The sequence below is a fragment of the Notolabrus celidotus genome, chromosome 9, assembly GCF_009762535.1.
Source record: "Notolabrus celidotus isolate fNotCel1 chromosome 9, fNotCel1.pri, whole genome shotgun sequence".
Taxonomy (NCBI): Eukaryota; Metazoa; Chordata; class Actinopteri; order Labriformes; family Labridae; genus Notolabrus; species Notolabrus celidotus.
This window is the reverse complement of record NC_048280.1, coordinates 35919136-35940202: the sequence shown is the minus strand read 5'-3', so window position 1 is coordinate 35940202 and position 21067 is coordinate 35919136. Positions and strand designations below refer to the sequence as shown.

The window sequence follows — 21067 nt, the reverse complement described above, 5'->3', positions numbered from 1 at the left end:
CAGACACTACTTCCGCTCGGTACCTTCAAAATAAAACTCCCCACACGTTACAGTGAGCGCAGTTAAAGCCAAACGTTCCAAAGTTGATTTAAAAAACGTCACGAACACAACCAGCTAACATCAATATAACAGTATAACAATATAACACATAACAGCAATGTGATGTATATGTGGAGATTTATGAATAGTGTTTGACTATCAAGACTTTCATTGTTAAATTAAGACGGATGTATTTATTCAGAGTACAGAAAAATATATATTTAAGAAATATGCATTCTTGACTTCAATGTTCTACTGGTGTATAAACAGTTTTTAATGGTTTAAAAGGAATATAAGATGTTTATAAAGAGTTTTTAAAGGTTTATAAAGATTATTTAATGATTTTAAAGCGTCTTTAATGGTTTATAAAGAGTATTTAATGGTTTATAAAGAGTACTTAATGGTTTATAAAGAGTATTTAATGGTTTATAAAGAGTATTTAATGATTTACAAAGAATATTAAATGGTTTATAAAAAGTATTTATTGATTTTAAAGCGTCTTTAATGGTTTATAAAGAGTACTTAATTGTTCTAGAGTGTTCAATGATTTATTAAGAGACTTTATGGTTTATAAGGAGTATTCAATTTTTATAAATAGTATTTAAGGGTTAATAACGAAACTTTAATGGTTTATAAAGAGTATTTAATATCAATTAAGTGTATTAAATGTTTATTAAAGTGTTACATTTAAAAAAAAGAGTCTTTAATGGTTTATAAAGAGTATTTAATGATGTATAGTGTTTAATGGTTTATAAAGAGAACTTAATGTTTATAAAGAGTGTTTAATGTTTATAAGGAGTATTTAATCATTTATAAAGAGTATTTAATCATTTATAAAGAGTGTTAAAGGTTTACAAAGATTATTTAATGATTTACAAAGAATATTAAATGGTTTATAAAGAGCCTTTAATGTTCATAAAGAGTTTTTACATTTTATTTAATGTTTTTAAATGTGTCACTTTATGTTGAGATGTCACATTTGAGTGGCACAAGCACCTCAAACAGAGAATTCTGCATTTCAGCACATAAAGAAGTCAATAAAGTTTAATCTGTTCCCCTCTGTAGTTAAAAAAACGACAGCTAGCTGCAGACTGAGGTTTCATTCTGAGGACTCAGTGATGCCTGAACTGTGTGTGAGCTTTGAGGGACCAGCCACAGACCGACAACAGGAGAGGACACTAAAATAGATATAAGGTTGAAAGGTTGGAAAAAGTTATATCAGTGAGAGTAAAAAAGTGTGAGACAAGTCAGTCAGAATGATCTGCTGATTTTAATTTGAAGGTGGAGCTGTCTCTTCCTGTGGAGAGAGTGAGTGAGTCAGTGTCTCCAGAGGGAATATTTAAAGGAGCTTCATGTGAACTGCTGAGTAAATATTGGATGAAGGTGTGTGAGAGTCACAACAAGATAACGTTCAGGTAATGTTCCCTCATTATTTTTATTCACAGGTTTTCAGCGGGTCTCCTTCAGTAACACTTTAATGTGTGTGTGTGTGTGTTTGTGAGGCAGACGGCGGACACTTTCATGTTACAGGCAGAGAAACAGACAAGAACAAACACAATGCTGAATGTGAACAACAAATAAATACTGAGTCACAGCGTCACATTCAGACCACAGAACAACCCGTCTGTGAAAAACTACCCTCTGTGCTTCAGACCCATCCTCAGTGATCCACACACACCTGCAGACAGGTGTCACACACACACCTGACCCACCTCAGACAGGAATCACACACACCTGCAGACGGGTATCACAGACAGCAGAGGCGTCCAGGTGAGGAGGCTCACAGTCTGAAAACTGTTTGAAAAGTCTTCTTTCAAAACTAAGAAATCATTCACAGCGCTCAAATACTCGTCTGCACCGACATCTGGACAGGTCACAGTGTGTGTGTGTGTGTGTGTGTGTGTGTGTGTGTGTGTGTGTGTGTGTGTGTGTGTGTGTGTGTGTGTGTGTCAGTCACTGTTGTACTCCTCGATGATCAGCTCCTCCTCCTCCACCTGGCTGCTCATAGGTTTGGGCTGACTGGCAGACAGAGCGTAGTTGCCCACACCCTGACCTCCACCCTGAGCTCCACCCTCCTCCTTCTCAGAGTCCAGCTGAGCCGGCTCTTTGTCCGTCAGGGCCTCCAGTCTTAATCTGCAGGCACACACACACACACACACACACACACACACACACACACACACACACACACACACACACACACACACAGACAGACAGACAGACAGACAGACAGTGAGACACTCTGGTACTATCACACAGGTACGCTCCGACAGTCACAGACGTGTGGTAAGTGAATAACATATGTTTGAGCGGTTCCTAAATGACTCCAGTTGTGTCAGGATGCAAAGGTTGGCTGAGCCCTCAGGATATAACTGTGACTGAGGTGCATTATGGGTAGGTGGATGTGTGCTGTACCTGGAGGGGCCCCTCTTCAGAGACATCTGACCCACATCCTGGATGAAGGCGCTCCGAGCTGAGACACAGAAACACAGAGCATGTCCTCAGTAAAAGGTGCATCCGGGGTATTTTAGCCCCCAGAACACTTTTACCCTGAACGAAAAGGTTCCTGAGCCCCCATTGTTGTCTGTGTTTCGACTGCGGGCTGAAGTCCCGGGTAGATTTTGCCAATCAGGCCAGTGACGTATGGAGAAAAAAAAGTAAATGCACTACACCACCAGACCAGTAGAGGGCAGTAAAATTCATCACAGATGACACCATAGAAGCTGACGGACAGGCAGGTATCATGATGAGCAATACCATGGGCGTCGCCACAATATAATTAGGGGGGGGGTCACTTCCACCTCACCTTAAAAAAAATGTTGTTTGGACCCCCCCCCCAATTTGCCATCAAAAATAGACCATGCCAGCTCCAAGGGAACACCATGAAAGAGGGAGATCATTTTCAATCTAAAAACATGATAAAATGCACCAGAATGCAGAAAATTACATCTACTTCTATCAAAATTTTCTGTCAGGCTTTAATTATCTTCATGAAGAAAACCAAGAGAACCAACAGAAACATCAACAGGAGAAATAACTGAGCATGAATATTTACCTTCTATCTATGATATTAGAGATTATGACACTATTACTTTATACAGTGAATCTGAGCAGATAGAAAACTCTGCAGCGTCCAATCAGTGAGTGATATTTCATAAGGGGGCGTGTCAACACATCCACCTTTCAGAGATCATTACCTCCACCTGATGAGAGAAGAAGCCGGACAACAGAATTCATAAATCAGTGTTTACAGAGTCCCTTCATCAGCTGTCAGGCAGTGATGCAGCACGTCCAGTTTAAAGAGCAGCAGAGACCATGATCCTGTTCCAGCCAGACCCTAAACCACAAACAGGACCAAGTGCACCGAGGAAGAGAGCTGCTGAGAGACTCTGAACACATCACAAGACCAAAGAGACGTTCACTGCTCACAGTGATGATGGATTCTAGTTTCTCCGAGACACTGGAGGCCTGACGCCCCAGATCTCCATCAGAATAAGCTGATGGACTCTGGAGGCCAGAACTGGAGGCACCTGAGGGTTGGAGTAGGAGCTGAAATAATCATCATGATCTGAGAATAATGCATGAAAACGTAAACAGGTCCTCTCATGTGGAAGGATCCATGAAGCTAACCGGTGAAGTTCAGTCTCACTGTGTACAATGAGAGGAACATGTGACATGAAGAACCAGATCAGTGTCTGTCCACCAGGAAACATGAGGACTGTGACCCACAGACGGGGAGTCCTGTTCACTGTGGGCCTCAGCCTGGAGGACAGAGCTGAACAGTGATCCTCAGGATCAGTGAGACCACATGTCCATACAAACATCAGCTGTGGTTTCTGGCCTTCAGCAGAGACCTGAACATAGTGCACATGGTTCACCTTTGGTCATACACTCTCCATCTCCAGGCAGAAAGAAAATCCTCAATAGGATTGAAGTGAGCTTTTCTGTTTCCAATGTTAGCACCCATTGCTTCAAAACAGAAAAGCTCACCTGTTGCCCTTTTATGCAAAAGTTCTGATTGCTAATTGTAAAACTGTGAGACAGGTGTTTACCCATGTGATGAGTCAGTGTGCATAGTAGGGCAATTAACTTTAGATTTTGAATGACAGTGTGTTCCTTGTGAAAACAAGAGATTTTCTTCATGAAAATTGGGTTACATGTTGTGGTCATTGTGTCTCAAGTACCAGTATTTGTGTGTAAACAATTGAGAAAAACTGTAATGTGATGCATGAATGAATCTGAACTGAATATTTGGATGAGTTCCGTTCAATGTGCACGACAGCAACAACAGGTTGGGCTTGAATGTTACTTTCTGTCTGGTATTGCAAGTCGGGCATTTGATACCATAGTAGCCTATATTATATCAGCATGTTAATTCATAATGAAATGTTCACTTGGAAGCTTGCATTCAAACCAGATATACAGTGGGGCAAAAAAGTATTTAGTCAGCCACTGATTCTGCAAGTTCTCCCACTTAGAAAGATGAGAGAGGTCTGTAATTTTCATCAGAGGTACACTTCAACTATGAGAGACAAAATGAGAAAAAAAATCCAGGAAATCACATTGTAGGATTTTTAAAGAATTTATTTGTAAATGATGGTGGAAAATAAGTATTTGGTCAATAACAAAAGTTCAACTCAATACTTTGTAACATAACCTTTGTTGGCAATGACAGAGGTCAAACGTTTCCTGTAAGTCTTCACCAGGTTTGCACACACTGTAGCTGGTATTTTGGCCCATTCCTCCATGCAGATCTCCTCTAGAGCAGTGATGTATTGGGGCTGTCGCTGGGCAACACGGACTTTCAACTCCCTCCACACATTTTCTATGGGGTTGAGGTCTGGAGACTGGCTGGGCCACTCCAGGACCTTGAAATGCTTCTTAGCAAGCCACTCCTTTGTTGCCCGAGCGGTGTGTTTGAGATCATTGTCATGCTGGAAGACCCAGCCCCGTTCCATCTTCAATGCTCTCACTGATGGTAGGAGGTTTTGGCTTAAAATCTCACGATACATGGCCCCGTTCATTCTTCCCTTAACACGGATCAGTCGTCCTGTCCCCTTTGCAGAAAAACAGCCCCAAAGCATGAGGTTTCCACCCCCCATGCTTCACAGTAGGTCTGGTGTTCTTGGGATGCAACTCAGCATTCTTCTTCCTCCAAACACGACGAGTTGAATTTTTACCAAAAAGTTCTATTTTGGTTTCATCTGACCACATGATATTCTCCCAATCCTCTTCTGGATCATCCATATGCTCTCTGGCAAACTTCAGACGGGCCTGGACATGTACTGGCTTAAGCAGGATTTGAGTCCCTCTCAGCGTAGTGTGTTACTGATGGTAGCCTTTGTTACTTTGATCCCAGCTCTCTGCAGGTCATTCATCAGGTCCTATGATCATTTTGACCCCATGGGATGAGATCTTGCGTGGGGCCCCAGATTGAGGGAGATTATCAATGGTCTTGTATGTCTTCCATTTTCTTACAGTTGCTCCCACAGTTGATTTATTCACACCAACCTGCTTGCCTATTGTTTTCACTGATTCACTCTTCCCAGCCTGGTGCAGGTCCACAATGTTCTTCCTGGTGTCCTTGGACAGCTCTTTGGTCTTGGCCATGGTTGAGTTTGGAGTCTGACTGTTTGAGGCTGTGGACAGGTGTCTTTTATACAGATAACCAGTTCAAACAGGTTCCATTAATACAGGTAACGAGTGGAGGACAGAAGAGCTTCTTAAAGAAGAAGTTACAGGTCTGTGAGAGACAGAAATCTTGCTTGTTTGTGGGTGACCAAATACTTATTTTCCACCATCATTTACAAATAAATTCTTTAAAAATCCTACAATGTGATTTCCTGGATTTTTTTTTCTCATTTTGTCTCTCATAGTTGAAGTGTACCTCTGATGAAAATGACAGACCTCTCTCATCTTTCTAAGTGGGAGAACTTGCAAAATCAGTGGCTGACTACATACTTTTTTGCCCCACTGTATAAAGATAACTTAAAGCCACTTCACACGGCTCTGGAGAATACTGTCTTAAATTCAGTCTTGAGTTCAAAAGATACTTGTCATCTGTGTGATGTGATTATGAAGTTCTACTCAGACTGAGTCTTAATGTGACGTGACATTATGATCATGTGCAAATTGTCCCAGGCTGTTTAAGGATGTGTTTCTTCTTCGGGTGTTCTTATAAAAGGCGGTTACAGTTAACATTTAAGGTATGAGGAAACACATATTTTAAAACAGCTTGACTAAGGTGTATTTTTCCGAGCCACACCTTCAGGTACCTTGGTGTTAATGGGGACAAAAAGTGTTTTAGAAGAGTTAAAACTATCAGAGAAATTAAAGTGCTGAAGAAGAATTTCTAAGGTCTATTCATCAGGTCTAATAGGTTAATATCATAAAGCCCACAATGTTCTGGATTAGTGTCAGTAACATGTATAACAAATGAGTCATTCCTGAAATATGTAGTCACAATTAATCATGTGACCGTGATGCAACATGAAGAGTTATTTCCTCTATTGATCTTCACTTCCCATGAATCATCATCTCATAATAATATCTCTGCGTGCAGCCGGAGCAAAGATTTCATCAAGTGAGTACAAAACTATAAAAAAACTATTTCAAACAAATAGTCCATGCATTTGTAATGTGGGGGAATAAGTACAGCTCATCATTTAACTGTATGGGGCTGATATGAAATGTTATTAAACATTGAGTATTTGTTACTCTCAGGTCACTGTTACATTTCAGATCAAACTCAAAGCTTGTTTTATCACAGACATGATCTGGAAACAGATTAAAGCTCAAACTTATGAAATACAATCAGAGAGGATGTGGAGTAACTGTGACTCCAGTCAAAAGTTTCATTAATTACATGAATCATTTCGGTGAAAGCGTCAAGTTTTATCAACATAAATCAAAGTCTATATTTTAGATTTCACTGGTTTAAACAGACCCAGGAAGAGAAGTGATTCTGTGTTAATGACTCAAAACTGTCCGTCTGTCGACTTTTAAATGAGCAACTGTTTTAGTCTTACTTTAACTACATTTTAATAGAGTTATTATTTATTATTATATACACTATATTATAAACTTATTGAGTCTTGTTTTTATGGAAGGCTAGAAAAACGGGTTAGCCCAGTCAATCCACGCCCAACATGCACCCAGTGAAAGGTTCGGGGAACTGAACCTGAGAGACAGGTTTTTCTTTTACTGATGATTATCTTACTTTTTTTTATTTTGCTTTTTATATTATTATTATTAGGGTTTGCTGTTTCGAGTTGAGTTTCCTGGGATGTTTCCAACAGTGGCCTGTGACGACTGCAGGATCTGGTGAGTTTACTCTAACTTCAGATCTAAATAATGACAATGAAAAGTGTCTTTATATTTATATGATGACTTTGATCTTCTCTTAATATTGACATAAGAAATAGTTTAAAGGTTAAGCTCCTTTTGAGAGACTTGCAGCCCAAGTACATTTAAAGTAAAAAGCTCACATCTGAAGGAAGGACCTCTGAAGGCCTAAATTATAATCTTTTAAAGGTGACATATCATGCAAAATTGACTTTTTAATGGTTCTCTACCTGAAATATGTTTCCCTGGCATGTCTACAAACCCCCCGAGAATGAAAAAAATCCATTCTGCCCCTGTTCTGATTTCTCCACCTTTCTGTAAATGTGTGTGAAACCAGCCATTTCAGACTTCCGTGTTTTTGTTACGTCACAACAATATCCGGTCTGTCACTGAGTCAGAGCTCGGAGCTTGTTCAGCCCATAGACTGTATAAAATACAACTCAACCCCTCCTCCGTTTTTCATTACCTGCACACATGTGTGCTAACAAGGAGCTTAGGAGGGAGGCATGCTAGTTGTAGGCTGTCTTAATAAACACAAAGGTCGGTTTTACTCCCCACGTCTGCAGATTTGAAGATCTAGTGGAGGATTTTTATTTGTCATGGATAAGTGCTAGCGCTAATTAGCATAGCCACATAGCTATATGTTCATAGCTGTAGCTGTAGCTGTAGCTGTGTACCAAGACACACGGCGACATACTGACAAATAAAACAACAAGAAACACAGAATCTGGAAGGTCCCGCTGCCTTTCTGGCAGAGGTCGGTTTTACTCCCCACGTCTGCAGATTTGAAGATCTAGTGGATGATTTTTATTTATCATGGATAAGTGCTAGCGCTAATTGGCATAGCCACATAGCTACATGTTCATAGCTGTAGCTGTAGCTGTAGCTGTGTACCAAGACACACGTCTACATACTGACAAATAAAACAACAAGAAACACTAAATCTGTGACCAATCCTTCAGAAAGGTCCTGCTGCCTTTCTGGCAGAGGTTGGTTTTACTCCCCACGTCTGCAGATTGAAGATGTAGTGGATGATTTTTATTTATCATGGATAAGTGCTAGCGCTAGTTAGCATAGCCACATAGCTACATGTTCGTAGCTGTGTACCAAGACACACGTCTACATACTGATAAATAAAACAACAAGAAACACTAAATCTGTGACCAATCCTTCAGAAAGGTCCTGCTACAGGCGCCTCTCCGTCAGGATCAGATTCAGAGGGTTGAAGTAACGCAGGTCTGTGAGCAGCCGTGTATATTCGGCCAACATGTAAACATTAGATCAACGTGCTGGAGAGCCGAGGCACATCCACTTCCTGAGGGGGCGTGGTCAGAGAGAAAACAGACTGTTCTGAGGAGGACTGAAGAAGAGGGTTTTTCAGGCAGACCAAAATCTGATTTCAAAGTGTTTTTTTCAGCATAAACTTTAAAGACATGTTTTGGGGACCTCTTAGACCAATATATATTGATGAAAAAAGCGTGATATGTCACCTTTAAAATAATATTAATAATGAATAGTAATACATTAAAATAATAGTAGATATTCATGTATATAAATAATTTTAATAATATTTTACTCAGCATCCCGACCTTTTCAGAATGGAGGTTGTAATGTAATCAACGATGTCTTTATTATCTTTCAGGGCTGACAACAAGGATGGAGAGAAGCACTTCATGCCAATTTCAGTAAAAGCAGTCCTTACATGAGGTTGAGATTTTTAGCAAAATGTCTACATACTTGACAGGTATGTGTACCCTAGTCTCTGGCTTTAACAAAATCTCAATAATCAGTCACTGAGTGCAATGAACCTTCTGATTTCTTTATTCCAGCTCCTCCTCTCAGGATTGTGTTGTTTGGGAAGAGTTATGAAAAAAAGACAACACTTGGAAACTTCCTCATTGGGCAAGGAGAGTCCGATGTCCAGAAAACCTTTGCATACAAACAGTGTGAAGAAGCCAGTGGAGTATGTGGAGGGAAACAGTGTAAAGTAGTGAAAACTCCAGAGATGCTCAGTCTGTCATTGGAAGCACTGAGACAAGAGATGAGACTCTGTGTGAATCTTTGCCGTCCAGGACCAAATGTTCTGCTGCTGTTAGTGGAACCGTCTGATTTCACTGAAGAGAACAGACAAACACTGAAGTTCATCCTCAGTCTGTTTGGTCAAAATGCTTTGAAACACTCAGTGATCATCAGCACACATGAGTCGAGTGAAAATGATGTCCCTTTCACTCGACTACTCAAAGATTGTGGAGGACGACACTACAGCATGGCTGAAGATAGCCACCGGTCTTTACTGACACAGATTGAGAACATAGAGCGAGAAAATAAAGGAACCTTCCTCACGTACACTTGGGAGTCCATTAAACCAAAGCCTGAACACGTGAAACCAGCTTTAAACCTGGTCCTGTGTGGGAGGAGAGGAGCAGAGAAGACTTCAGCAGCAAAGGCCATTTTAGGTATGACAGATCTTTATTCAGCCTCCAGCTCATCAGAGTGTGTTAAATATCAGAGAGAGGTGTGTGGACGTCTGCTTTCCCTGGTGGAGCTTCCTGCTCTGTGTGGGAAACCTCTGGAGACAGTGATGGAGGAATCATTCAGGTGTGTCTCCCTCTGTGATCCTGAAGGTGTCCATGCCTTCATCGTGGTCCTACCTGTGGGTCCCCTCACTGATGAAGACAAGGGAGAGTTAGAGACCATCAAGAACAGCTTCGGATCTCAAGTCAATGCCTTCATACTGAATCTGTTCACTGCAGAGTCAGATGCTCCAGCTGATGTTGACCTTATTAAGAATTCTAAAGATGTCCAGGAGCTCCTGCAGAGCTGTGGAGGAAGATCTTTTGTTCTCAATATCAAGGACCAGCAGCAGATCCCAGAGCTGTTTAATAGTTTAGAGAAATACAGACCTGGATTTGACAGAAAACGACTCAGCTACAAAACAGACACATTTGCATATGTCCAAATGTACAAGGTCAACAAACTACAGGCTGAGCTTGAGGACCTGAAATCAAGAAGAACAACCAGGTGTAAGTATTTATAATTTTAATTTATAAAAATAATTGTACTGAAAAATATTCTCAAGTGTCTTAAACCAACTATCAATATCACATGAGAGGAGCTGCTGTTGTACTTTATATAAACTTGGATGTGACTTAGTCATTATTAATAATAATAATAATAATAATAATAATAATAATAATAATAATAATAATAGTAATGCATTTTATTTATAGGCGCCTTTCTTGTCACTCAAGGCCACCTTACAACATTAAAACAAACAGAGTTTAAATAACAAACAGGAAATAAAACACAGTTTAAAAAGTTTGAAGTGAATGGACAGAGGAGTTGTGGTCAGATGGAGTAAACCAGTTTAAACAGATGGGTTGTGAGTTTGGATTTAAAATGTGGGAGTGAGTCAGGGTTATGGAGGTCAGGTGTTCCAGAGCTGGGGAGCAGAGCGGCTGAAGGCTCTGCTCCCCATTGTAACAAGGCAAGCAGGGGGGACAGTGAGGTGGCAGTATGGAGGAGGTCAGAGAGATATGGAGGGGCGAGGTTGTGTTTGGATTTGAAGGTGAGGAGAAGTATTTTGTTGTTGATCCGGTCTGTGATGGGGAGCCAGTGGAGCTGTTGCAGGATGGGTGTGATGTGGTGGATGGAGGCGGTGCGTGCAGTGGCGCCTCCAGAAAATTTTCAAAGGGGTGGCCAGATAAAATCTTGGGGGGGTACATCAAAACTAAAAGCCGTAATTTCAAGATTTTATTATACTGTTGTCGATCAGAAAGAATTAAGGAAATGCCTACTGATATACTTTGGTTTATTGTGTTATATTTAATGTTACTAATGATCAAATGTGCATAGACTAATAACAGTACAGTTAGCATTTTGAGATCCACAACAATTCTGTTTTATTGTACAATCAATATATTAGGCATATGGTGTACATTTATTGTAAATAAAACAATTACAAGGGGAAAGCAGGTACTGACAGATACAAATAAAAGCAAGCACAGAAACAATCATGTCTTTGCTTTATAGAACAGGAATGGCTGAGAGTATTCCAGCCATTTATGTTTGTTGTACCAGTCTTTCGAAAAGCATTGTCTTCTGTCCCCTTGATATGTACAGGGGAAGATTTTCAGTTGTACTGTGAGTAGTGATGGAAAGTCAAGAGCGGCTTACCTGGCACGCTGTGTATGTGGGATGAAATGCATAACTGACACTACTACAATCTATACTGGCCAGTGGGGTGGCAAGCAAATGTATAGGGGTGGCCGTGGCCACCCCTGGCCACCCCCTGGTGGCGCCATTGGGTGCGTGTGATGATACAGGCGGCTGAATTTTGTACCAGTTGTAGTTTATGGAGGGTTTTGTGGGGGAGACCAAACAGGAGGGAGTTGCAATAGTCCAAAAGGGAGGTGACAAGGCTGTGAACAAGAACGGCAGTGGAGTGGGGAGTGAGTGAAGGACAGAGACGGTTAATATTGTGGAGGTGGAAATAGGCAGACCGGGTGACGTGGTTGATATGGGAGGTGAAGGAGAGGGTGCCGTCGAGGATGACACCCAGACTCTTAACCTGAGGGGAGGGGAAGAGAGGTGAGTTGTCGATGGGAATAGAGAAGTTATGGAGTTTGTTTGATGTAGATTTTGTATCAATTAGAAGAAGTTCAGTTTTATTGCTGTTTAATTTGAGGAAGTTTGAGGTGAACCAAGATTTTATTTCAAGGAGACAATCGGTTAGGGAAGAAGGTGGAAGTGAGGAGTCAGGTTTAGTGGAGAGGTAGAGCTGGGTGTCATCCGCGTAGCAGTGGAAGTGAATATGATGTTTACAGAAGATATGACCAAGGGGGAGGAGGTAGATGATGAACAGCAGGGGCCCCAGGACAGAGCCCTGGGGCACACCTGTGGTGACGGGGACTGGGAGGTGAATGATTTAAGTTGGATGAACTGAGTACGGCCTGGAAGATATGAATGAAACCAGTTGAGGGGTGTGTTTGTGATGCCTATGGAGGAGAGTCGGTTCAGCAGAATGGTGTGTGAAATAGTGTGGAAGACAGCACTCAGATCAAGCAGGAGGAGAATGGATAGTGAACCGGAATCAGCAGCAAGGAGGAGGTCATTGGTGATTTTGATAAGTGCTGTTTCAGTGCTGTGGAGGGGACGGGAACCAGACTGGAATTGTTCATATAAATTATTGCAGAGTAGATGGGTATGGAGTTGAGCGGCAACTGTTTTTTCAAGAATTTTGGAGATGAATGGAAGATTTGAAATGGGACGGAAATTATTGAGGTCGGTGGGATCTGAACCAGGTTTCTTGAGTATTGGAGTTACAGCGGCTGTTTTGAGGGAAGAAGGAACAATTCCAGTGGTAAGGAAGGAGTGAATGATGTCAGAGATGAGAGGGGACAGAGAGGGGAGGGGGGCCTTTACAAGGACAGTAGGAAGTGGGTCCAATTGGCAGGTTGAGGATTTGGATTGTTGAATGAGTTTAGATATTTCATTGACTGAGGGTAGGGTGAATGCTGAGAGTGAAAGGGTAGGGGCAGAGGGAACTGGGTCAGGTGGATATGGAACAGAGGTGGGTAAGAGCTGTTGGTGGATAAGTTTGATTTTTGATGAGAAGAATGATATCATAGTTACAATGTTACAATGTCATTTAGCAGACGCTTTTATCCAAAGCGACGTACATACGAGAACAAGAACAACACAAGCAAAGATCTAGACAAGAGGAAACAAGATCAGGAAGAGTAACAAAGTGCTTCAAGTCCATTTGGGTGCAGGTACTGCCAAGCAGTGTAAAGGCAATGAACAAAGTAAATATGGATTATTATTATTTATTTTTTTTTGTAAAATAAGAAACATCTACAATGAAGCAACCAAACAATTTAAGACCTTCCATTATCATCATCAACAATTAACATCACCACAATAATGACCAAAGTACCAAGTGCTGGGTCACTCCAGAGCTGAACACAGATTCCCAGAGTAGAGCAGGACAGTGTGAGTCAACTGTAGCTGGAAGACATGATCTGCCACTGGGGACAACAGTGGAGAACAGTCTAGCTAAGTGCATAGTGCTTCCTAAAGAGCTGGGTCTTTAGCTGTCTTTTGAAAGTAGAGAGGGATTCTGCAGATCGAATGGAGTTGGCCAATTCATTCCACCATTTAGGGGCAACAGAAGAGAAGAGTCCAGCTAGTGATTTTGAGGCCTTGTGTGCTGGAAGCACTAGGCGCTTTTCAGAGGCTGAGCGTAGCGGGCGAGAAGGGCAGTAGACCTGGATGAGGGGTTCCAGGTAAACTGGAGCAGTTTTGGTTCCTGCTTTGTAAGTCATGATTAGAGTTTTGTATCTGATGCGAGCTGCAACTGGAAGCCAGTGTAGTGAGATGAGCAGGGGAGTGACATGAGCTGTCTTAGGCTGGTTGAAGACCAGACGTGCTGCTGCGTTCTGGATCATTTGCAGAGGTTTAACTGTGAATGCAGGGAGGCCTGCCAGTAGAGAGTTGCAGTAGTCAATGCGTGACATTACAAGAGCTTGAACCAGAAGCTGTGTTGCGTGTTCTGTCAGGTAGGGTCTAATCCTCTTGATGTTATAGAGGGAAAAACGGCAGGACCGAGCAATCGAGGCAACATGAACCTTGAAGGTTAGCTGGTCATCGATCATGACACCCAGATTTCGGGGAGACTTAGTGGGCATGAGGTTTGAATGATATCATAGTGTTACAGAATTGGCAGGGAAAAGAAAGAATGTTTCTGTAATGCTGAGGGTGTGTGTTAATACAATCAAATTACGTGGTCAGAACTGACGAACTATTCTGTTTCACAAGACAACATTCACATAACTCTTTGCCCTCTTGTTTTACAGGTGATGACGTGAAGCAGAGCTCAGAGCGTCTCAGGATTGTGCTGATCGGGAAGACCGGCTGTGGGAAGAGCTCTTCAGGAAACACCATTCTAGGAAGAAAGGAGTTTGAAGCTGAATCAAGTCAAACATCAGTTACTAAACGCTGTAAGAAAGTATACAGTGAAGTGAACAGTCGTCCTGTCACTGTGCTCGACACTCCTGGTCTGTTTGACAATAGCTTGTCCCATGAAGAGGTTCATGAAGAGATGGTGAAATGCATTAGTCTTCTGGCTCCAGGTCCACATGTCTTCCTGTTGGTGTTACAAATCGGAAGATTCACACCTGAGGAGAAGGAGACGTTAAAACTGATCAAGAAGGGCTTTGGGAAGGATGCTGAGAAGTTCACCATCATTCTTTTAACTGGAGGAGATTCACTTGAATATGACAACATGTCGATTGAAGAATACATCGCTAAGAAGTGTGATGATTCCTTCAAGAAACTGATCTCTGACTGTGAAGGAAGATACCACGTGTTCAATAACCGTGATGGTAAAAACACAACTCAGATCGGTGAGTTGATAGCAAAGATCGACACAATGGTGAAGGCAAATGGAGGAAGCTGCTACACCAATGAGATGCTGCAAGAAGCTGAAGCTGCTATTAAGAAAAAAATGGAGAGACTCTTGCAGGAGAAAGAAGAGGAGATGAGGAAAGAAAGGAAGGAACTTGAAAGAAAGCATGAGGAACAAATGAAAGAAATGGAAAAAAGAATGGAAGCAGAGACTGAAAAGCAGAGGATGATAGAAGAAAAACTGCTGATAGAAAGGGAGGAAAAAATCAACCAAGAAAGAGAAGGAGGAAGAAAAGAACAGAGAAGAAGAGAAGAAGAAGAAAGGAGGAAAAAACAACAGGAGGAAGTGGAAAGACGGGAGTGGGAACAGAAACTTGCGGATTTGGAAAAACAGATAAAGGAAGAATCGCAGGAAAAAGAAACAATTGACCAAAAACTGGAGGAAGCTAGAAAAGAAATGGCAAAACAAAAAGACGACTGGGAGAAACAGCTTGATCAGTGTTGGAAGGACAGGTTTCAAGAAAATGAACAGATAAGATGTGAGGAGAAAACTAAACTGAAAAACCTCCAAGAAGAATATGAAAAGGAAAAAGAAAACAATGAAAAGAAAAGAAAGGAGGAGGACCAAATCCGAAAACAACAAGAAGAAAAACAGAAAAAAGCCATCGAGGAGAAGTTTAAGACAGAGATGAAGAATCTGAAGCAAACGCATGAAGATGAAGCCAGAAAGAAAGCTGAGGAGCTCAATGAGTTCAAAGAGAAACACAGAAAGGAATCAGTGGCCCAGAAGGAAGAGCACATGAGACAAATGAAAGACAAAGATGAACAATATGACCTCTTGATGGCGCTTAAAGCCCACAAGGAAGAAGAATTTAAGAAGAAACATCGAGCTGCACTCTATGATTCTGTAAAGTTTGTCACCAAGAAGAAACAAAATATGCAAAAAGTCAACAACTTACTGAAAAAACATAAAAAAGAAATGAAGAAGCAGGAAACTGAGGAGCACAGGGGGACACTGGAAGAAGCTCATGAAATAGAAATAACAGATCTGTTGGAGGAGCTCATGGGTGACGTGGATTCACCAAGGTGTCCGATTTTTTGAGAATGAATTTAGTCACAATCACAGAGCAGTTCTAGTCATGTGTCCTTTCTCACTCTTCATTTGATTTTAAAAGCAGAAACCTAAAAGAGTTGCATGTTCAAGCATACCATGGCCACGTAATAGCGTGTCATTTGGGTGTTGAAACTGCCTATGGAATATGTGGTGCTGAATTGATTTGTATCTTCAAGTCTTAAATTAATAGTTACATAAAGCATCACTTAAAGGTTGTAACAGAACATGGAAAAGAATTGCTAGTCAGTCCTTGGTCCTATTGTTGCTAGATCTGTCAGCAGCCTTTGACACAGTGAACCACCAAATCCGCTTCTCTGTCAATATGACCAATATGGTGCTATACAAATAAAGATTGATTGATTGATTGATTGAATATCCAGATTGGACCAACCAAACCCATGCCCTTTATGTTGTTATATAGGCTGGCCTAAAGATGTGTTTCCTGTTCATGGTCCTTGCTCATTTTATGTTAAAATGCATTAAGTTATGTAGGCCTATCACTTGTCAGTGTAATAAAGCTTTCAAATTAAGTTCTGCCTTCTTGCCTTTTTAAAAAGATTTTTCCCATTAAAATACCATTGTGACAACCAACCCCATAGTGTGTGACAACCAACCCCATAGTGTGTGACAACCATCCCCATAGTGTGTGACAACCAACCCCATAGTGTGTGACAACCATCCCCATAGTGTGTGACAACCAACCCCATAGTGTGTGACAACCATCCCCATAGTGTGTGACAACCAACCCCATAGTGTGTGACAACCATCGCCATAGTGTGTGACAACCATCCCCATAGTGTGTGACAACCATCCCCATAGTGTGTGACAACCAACCACATAGTGTGTGACAACCATCCCCATAGTGTGTGACAACCATCCCCATACTGTGACAACCATCCCCATAGTGTGTGACAACCAACCACATAGTGTGTGACAACCATCCCCATAGTGTGTGACAACCAACCCCATAGTGTGTGACAACCAACCCCATAGTGTGTGACAACCAACCCCATAGTGTGTGACAACCAACCCCATAGTGTGTGACAACCAACCCCGTAGTGTGTGACAACCAACCCCATAGTGTGTGACAACCATCCCCATACTGTGACAACCATCCCCATAGTGTGTGACAACCAATCACATAGTGTGTGACAACCAACCCATAGTGTGTGACAACCATCCCCATAGTGTGACAACCAACCCCATAGTGTGTGACAACCAACCCCATAGTGTGTGAAAACCAACCCCATAGTGTGTGACAGCCAACCCCATAGTGTGTGACAACCAACCCCATAGTGTGTGACAACCAACCCCATAGTGTGTGACAACCAACCCCATAGTGTGCGACAACCAACCCCATAGTGTGTGACAACCATCCCCATAGTGTGTGACAACCAACCCCATAATGTGTGACAACCAACCCCATAGTGTGTGACAACCAACCACATAGTGTGTGACAACCAACTACATAGTGTGTGACAACCAACTCCATAGTGTGTGACAACCATCCCCATAGTGTGTGACAACCAACCCCATAATGTGTGACAACCATCCCCATAGTGTGTGACAACCAACCCCATAGTGTGTGACAACCAACCCCATAGTGTTTGACAACCAACCACATAGTGTGTGACAACCAACCCCATAATGTGTGGCAACCAACCCCATAGTGTGTGACAACCATCCCCATAGTGTGTGACAACCAACCCCATAGTGTTTGACAACCAACCCCATAATGTGTGACAACCAACCACATAGTGTGTGACAACCAACCACATAGTGTCTGACAACCAACTCCATAGTGTGTGACAACCAACCCCATAGTGTGTAACAACCAACCCCATAGTGTGTGACAACCAATCCCATAGTGTGTGACAACCATCCCCATAGTGTGTGACAACCAACCCCATAGTGTGTGACAACCAATCCCATAGTGTGTGACAACCAATCCCATAGTGTGTGACAACCAACCCCATAGTGTGTGACAACCAACCCCATAGTGTGTGACAACCAACCCCATAGTGTGTGACAACCATCCCCATGATGGGGTTGGTTGTTGTCACAATGTGTCAGAGTGTCTTTGATAGTTAATTGCCTCTTTGTTAAAATGAGTTGGAAAATGAGAGGGATGCATATTTCAAGCCAACACCTTAAGCTTCAATTTAATGTAGGAAGGACTATTGAAAGATGTTTTGATGATGAGCAATCATTGTGACAACAAACCCTGTTCTCCCCTACTACTGCTACTCCTAACTGGCAGGCCTTAGATTAGTTTTTAGGATATTTTTTGTATGTTTTGCACATTAAGTAGATTGTTCTGTCTGAAGTCTATCTTGTAATTTTGTATCGACCTAACATCTCATTGGCTGCAAAACAAGTTTACCTACGGGTACAAATAAAGTAACCTGAACCTGAACCTGAACTTAGTTGTATGTATGGAATAAAAACAAAACTATTTCTAGAGTCAATAAACAATAAACAGCAACATAGTTACATGGATGAAATCAACACTAAAGGGTACGTTTTTTCTTTCCTTTTTTTCTTAGAGAACGGCACTTGGAGAGTGTATTCTCTGTTCCCCCCAACCACCTCTCCTCTCCTCTCCTCTCCTCTCCTCTCCTCTCCTCTCCTCTCCTCTCCTCTCCTCTCCTCTCCTCTCCTCTCCTCTCCTCTCCTACAGTTGTATCAGTTAACTGTATATGACCTATATTTCTTTTACCCCAGGTGTTCCTGAACTTTACCCAATCTCGGCAAGCCAGCTTTAAGAAGCGTGAGGTTGCTGGCTCAGGCTCTGAGATTACAGAGTGCACGTCTTTCCTGTAGTAGAAAACTACATCTACAGTTTGTGGTCACATGAACAGGTTCTTGTCACCAGACTGCCACATGCAGCTAACCTGCACTTCCTCCTCCATAACCTTGAGCACCTGGCCTACATAAGGAAGTTCATCATAGATGACAATTACAAACTTGCCACTTTCTTGTTCCCGAGGTGGCTCAGGAGGAGAGCTTGGGGGATTTTTTAGTGTGGCGCACAGTGTTTCTCAGGTCTACTGTTACTGTTGTAACAAGGGCATGGACTCATCTCTGAGCACTTGCGGAAGCATGACCCCTCCCTGTGAGTGAATAATATCTACTAAATAAAGACACAGCCTGACTGGACTTCCCCTTTATGTAAATGAGGTCAGGTGTACAGTATGATGGAGACTTCCTCTTACCTGTAGTACCTGAGGCAGTGACCCGTGACGTGTCGGTGCTCGGTGTCCCGCAGACTCCTCACAGTCACGGAGAAAAGGAAAGTTTCCTGAACCGAGAGGAAGGTCTGAGGTGTGAACACAGAGCGAAGAGGACTCTCTGAGGTCAGGACTCAAACTCTCAACGATCCTCCTGCAGCTGCTCCAGCTGTACACCTCCACCTGCTTCACTATCCAAGTCTGCAGACACTACTTCCGCTCGGTACCTTCAAAATAAAACTCCCCACACGTTACAGTGAGCGCAGTTAAAGCCAAACGTTCCAAAGTTGATTTAAAAAATGTCACGAACTCAACCAGCTAACAATGAAATATGATGTATATGTGGAGATTTATGAATAGTGTTTGACTGTTTTATCAAGACTTTCATTGTTTAATTAAAACGGATGTATTTATTCAGGGTACAGAAAAATATATATTTAAGAAATATGCATTCTTGACTTAAATGTTCTACTGGTGTATAAACAGTTTTTAATGGTTTAAAAGGAATATAAGATGTTTATAAAGAGTTTTTAAAGGTTTATAAAGAGTCTTTAATGGTTTATAAAGAATATTTAATGGTTTATAAAGAGTCTTTAATGGTTTATAAAGAGTCTTTAATGGTTTATAGAGTCTTTAATGGTTTATAAAGAGTCTTTAATGGTTTATAAAGAATATTTAATGGTTTATAAAGAGTCTTTAATGGTTTATAAAGAGTCTTTAATGGTTTATAAAGAGTCTTTAATGGTTTATAAAGAATATTTAATGGTTTATAAAGAGTCTTTAATGGTTTATAAAGAGTCTTTAATGGTTTATAAAGAATATTTAATGGTTTATAAGGAGCCTTTAATGGTTTATAAATAATATTTAATGGTTTATAAAGAATATTTAATGGTTTATAAAGAGTCTTTAATGGTTTATAAAGAGTCTTTCGTGGTTTATAAAGAATATTTAATGGTTTATAAATAATATTTAATGGTTTATAAATAATATTTAATGGTTTATAAAGAGTCTTTAATGGTTTATAAAGAATATTTAATGGTTTATAAAGAGTCTTTAATGGTTTATAAAGAGTCTTTAATGGTTTATAAAGAGTCTTTAATGGTTTATAAAGAATATTTAATGGTTTATAAAGAGTCTTTAATGGTTTATAAAGAGTCTTTAATGGTTTATAAAGAATATTTAATGGTTTATAAAGAGTCTTTAATGGTTTATAAAGAGTCTTTAATGGTTTATAAAGAATATTTAATGGTTTATAAAGAGCCTTTAATGGTTTATAAATAATATTTAATGGTTTATAAAGAATATTTAATGGTTTATAAAGAGTCTTTAATGGTTTATAAAGAGTCTTTCGTGGTTTATAAAGAATACTTAATGGTTTATAAATAATATTTAATGGTTTATAAATAATATTTAATGGTTTATAAAGAGTCTTTAATGGTTTATAAATAATATTTAATGGTTTATAAATAATATTTAATGGTTTATAAAGAGTCTTTAATGGTTTATAAAGAGTCTTTAATGATTTATAAAGAATATTTAATGATTTACAAAGAATATTAAATGGTTTATAAAGAGCCTTTAATGTTCATAAAGAGTGTTTAAATTTTCATTGAATGTTTTTGAATGTGTCACTTTATGTTGGAAATGTCACATTTGAGTGGAACAAGCAGCTGAAACAGAGAAATCTGCATTTCAGCACATAAAGAAGTCAATAAAGTTTAATCTTTCCCACTCTTCAGTAAGAGTAAAAAAGTGTGAGACAAGTCAATCAGAATGATCTGCTGATTTTAATTTGAAGGTGGAGCTGTCTCTTCCTGTAGAGAGAGTGAGTGAGTCAGTGTCTCCAGAGGGAATATTTAAAGGAGCTTCATGTGAACTGCTGAGTAAATATTGGATGAAGGTGTGTGAGAGTCACAACAAGATAACGTTCAGG

At 40.6% G+C, this 21067-nt stretch overlaps 1 protein-coding gene across 1 annotated transcript; it reads left to right on the top strand.

The window, feature by feature from the left end:
• Nucleotides 1-9716: 9716 nt before the first annotated feature.
• Nucleotides 9717-15961, top strand: LOC117818522 (GTPase IMAP family member 8-like). Its single transcript, XM_034691459.1, has 4 exons — nucleotides 9717-10336; nucleotides 12075-12126; nucleotides 14241-15136; nucleotides 15191-15961. The coding sequence occupies exons 1-4, from the start codon at nucleotides 9842-9844 to the stop codon at nucleotides 15890-15892; spliced, it is 2145 nt and encodes a 714-aa protein (XP_034547350.1). The 5' UTR covers nucleotides 9717-9841; the 3' UTR covers nucleotides 15893-15961.
• The last annotated feature ends 5106 nt before the right edge of the window (nucleotides 15962-21067 follow it).

Coding starts and splice junctions, on each gene's coding strand:
- LOC117818522 (XM_034691459.1), top strand. CDS start 9,842: ATGACAGATCTTTATTCAGCCTCCAGCTCATCAGAGTGTGTTAAATAT. Junction 10,337..12,074: donor AAACAGACACATTTGCATAT/GTCCAAATGTAC, acceptor AATTTGAGGAAG/TTTGAGGTGAACCAAGATTT. Junction 15,137..15,190: donor GGAAAAAACAACAGGAGGAA/GTGGAAAGACGG, acceptor AAACAGATAAAG/GAAGAATCGCAGGAAAAAGA.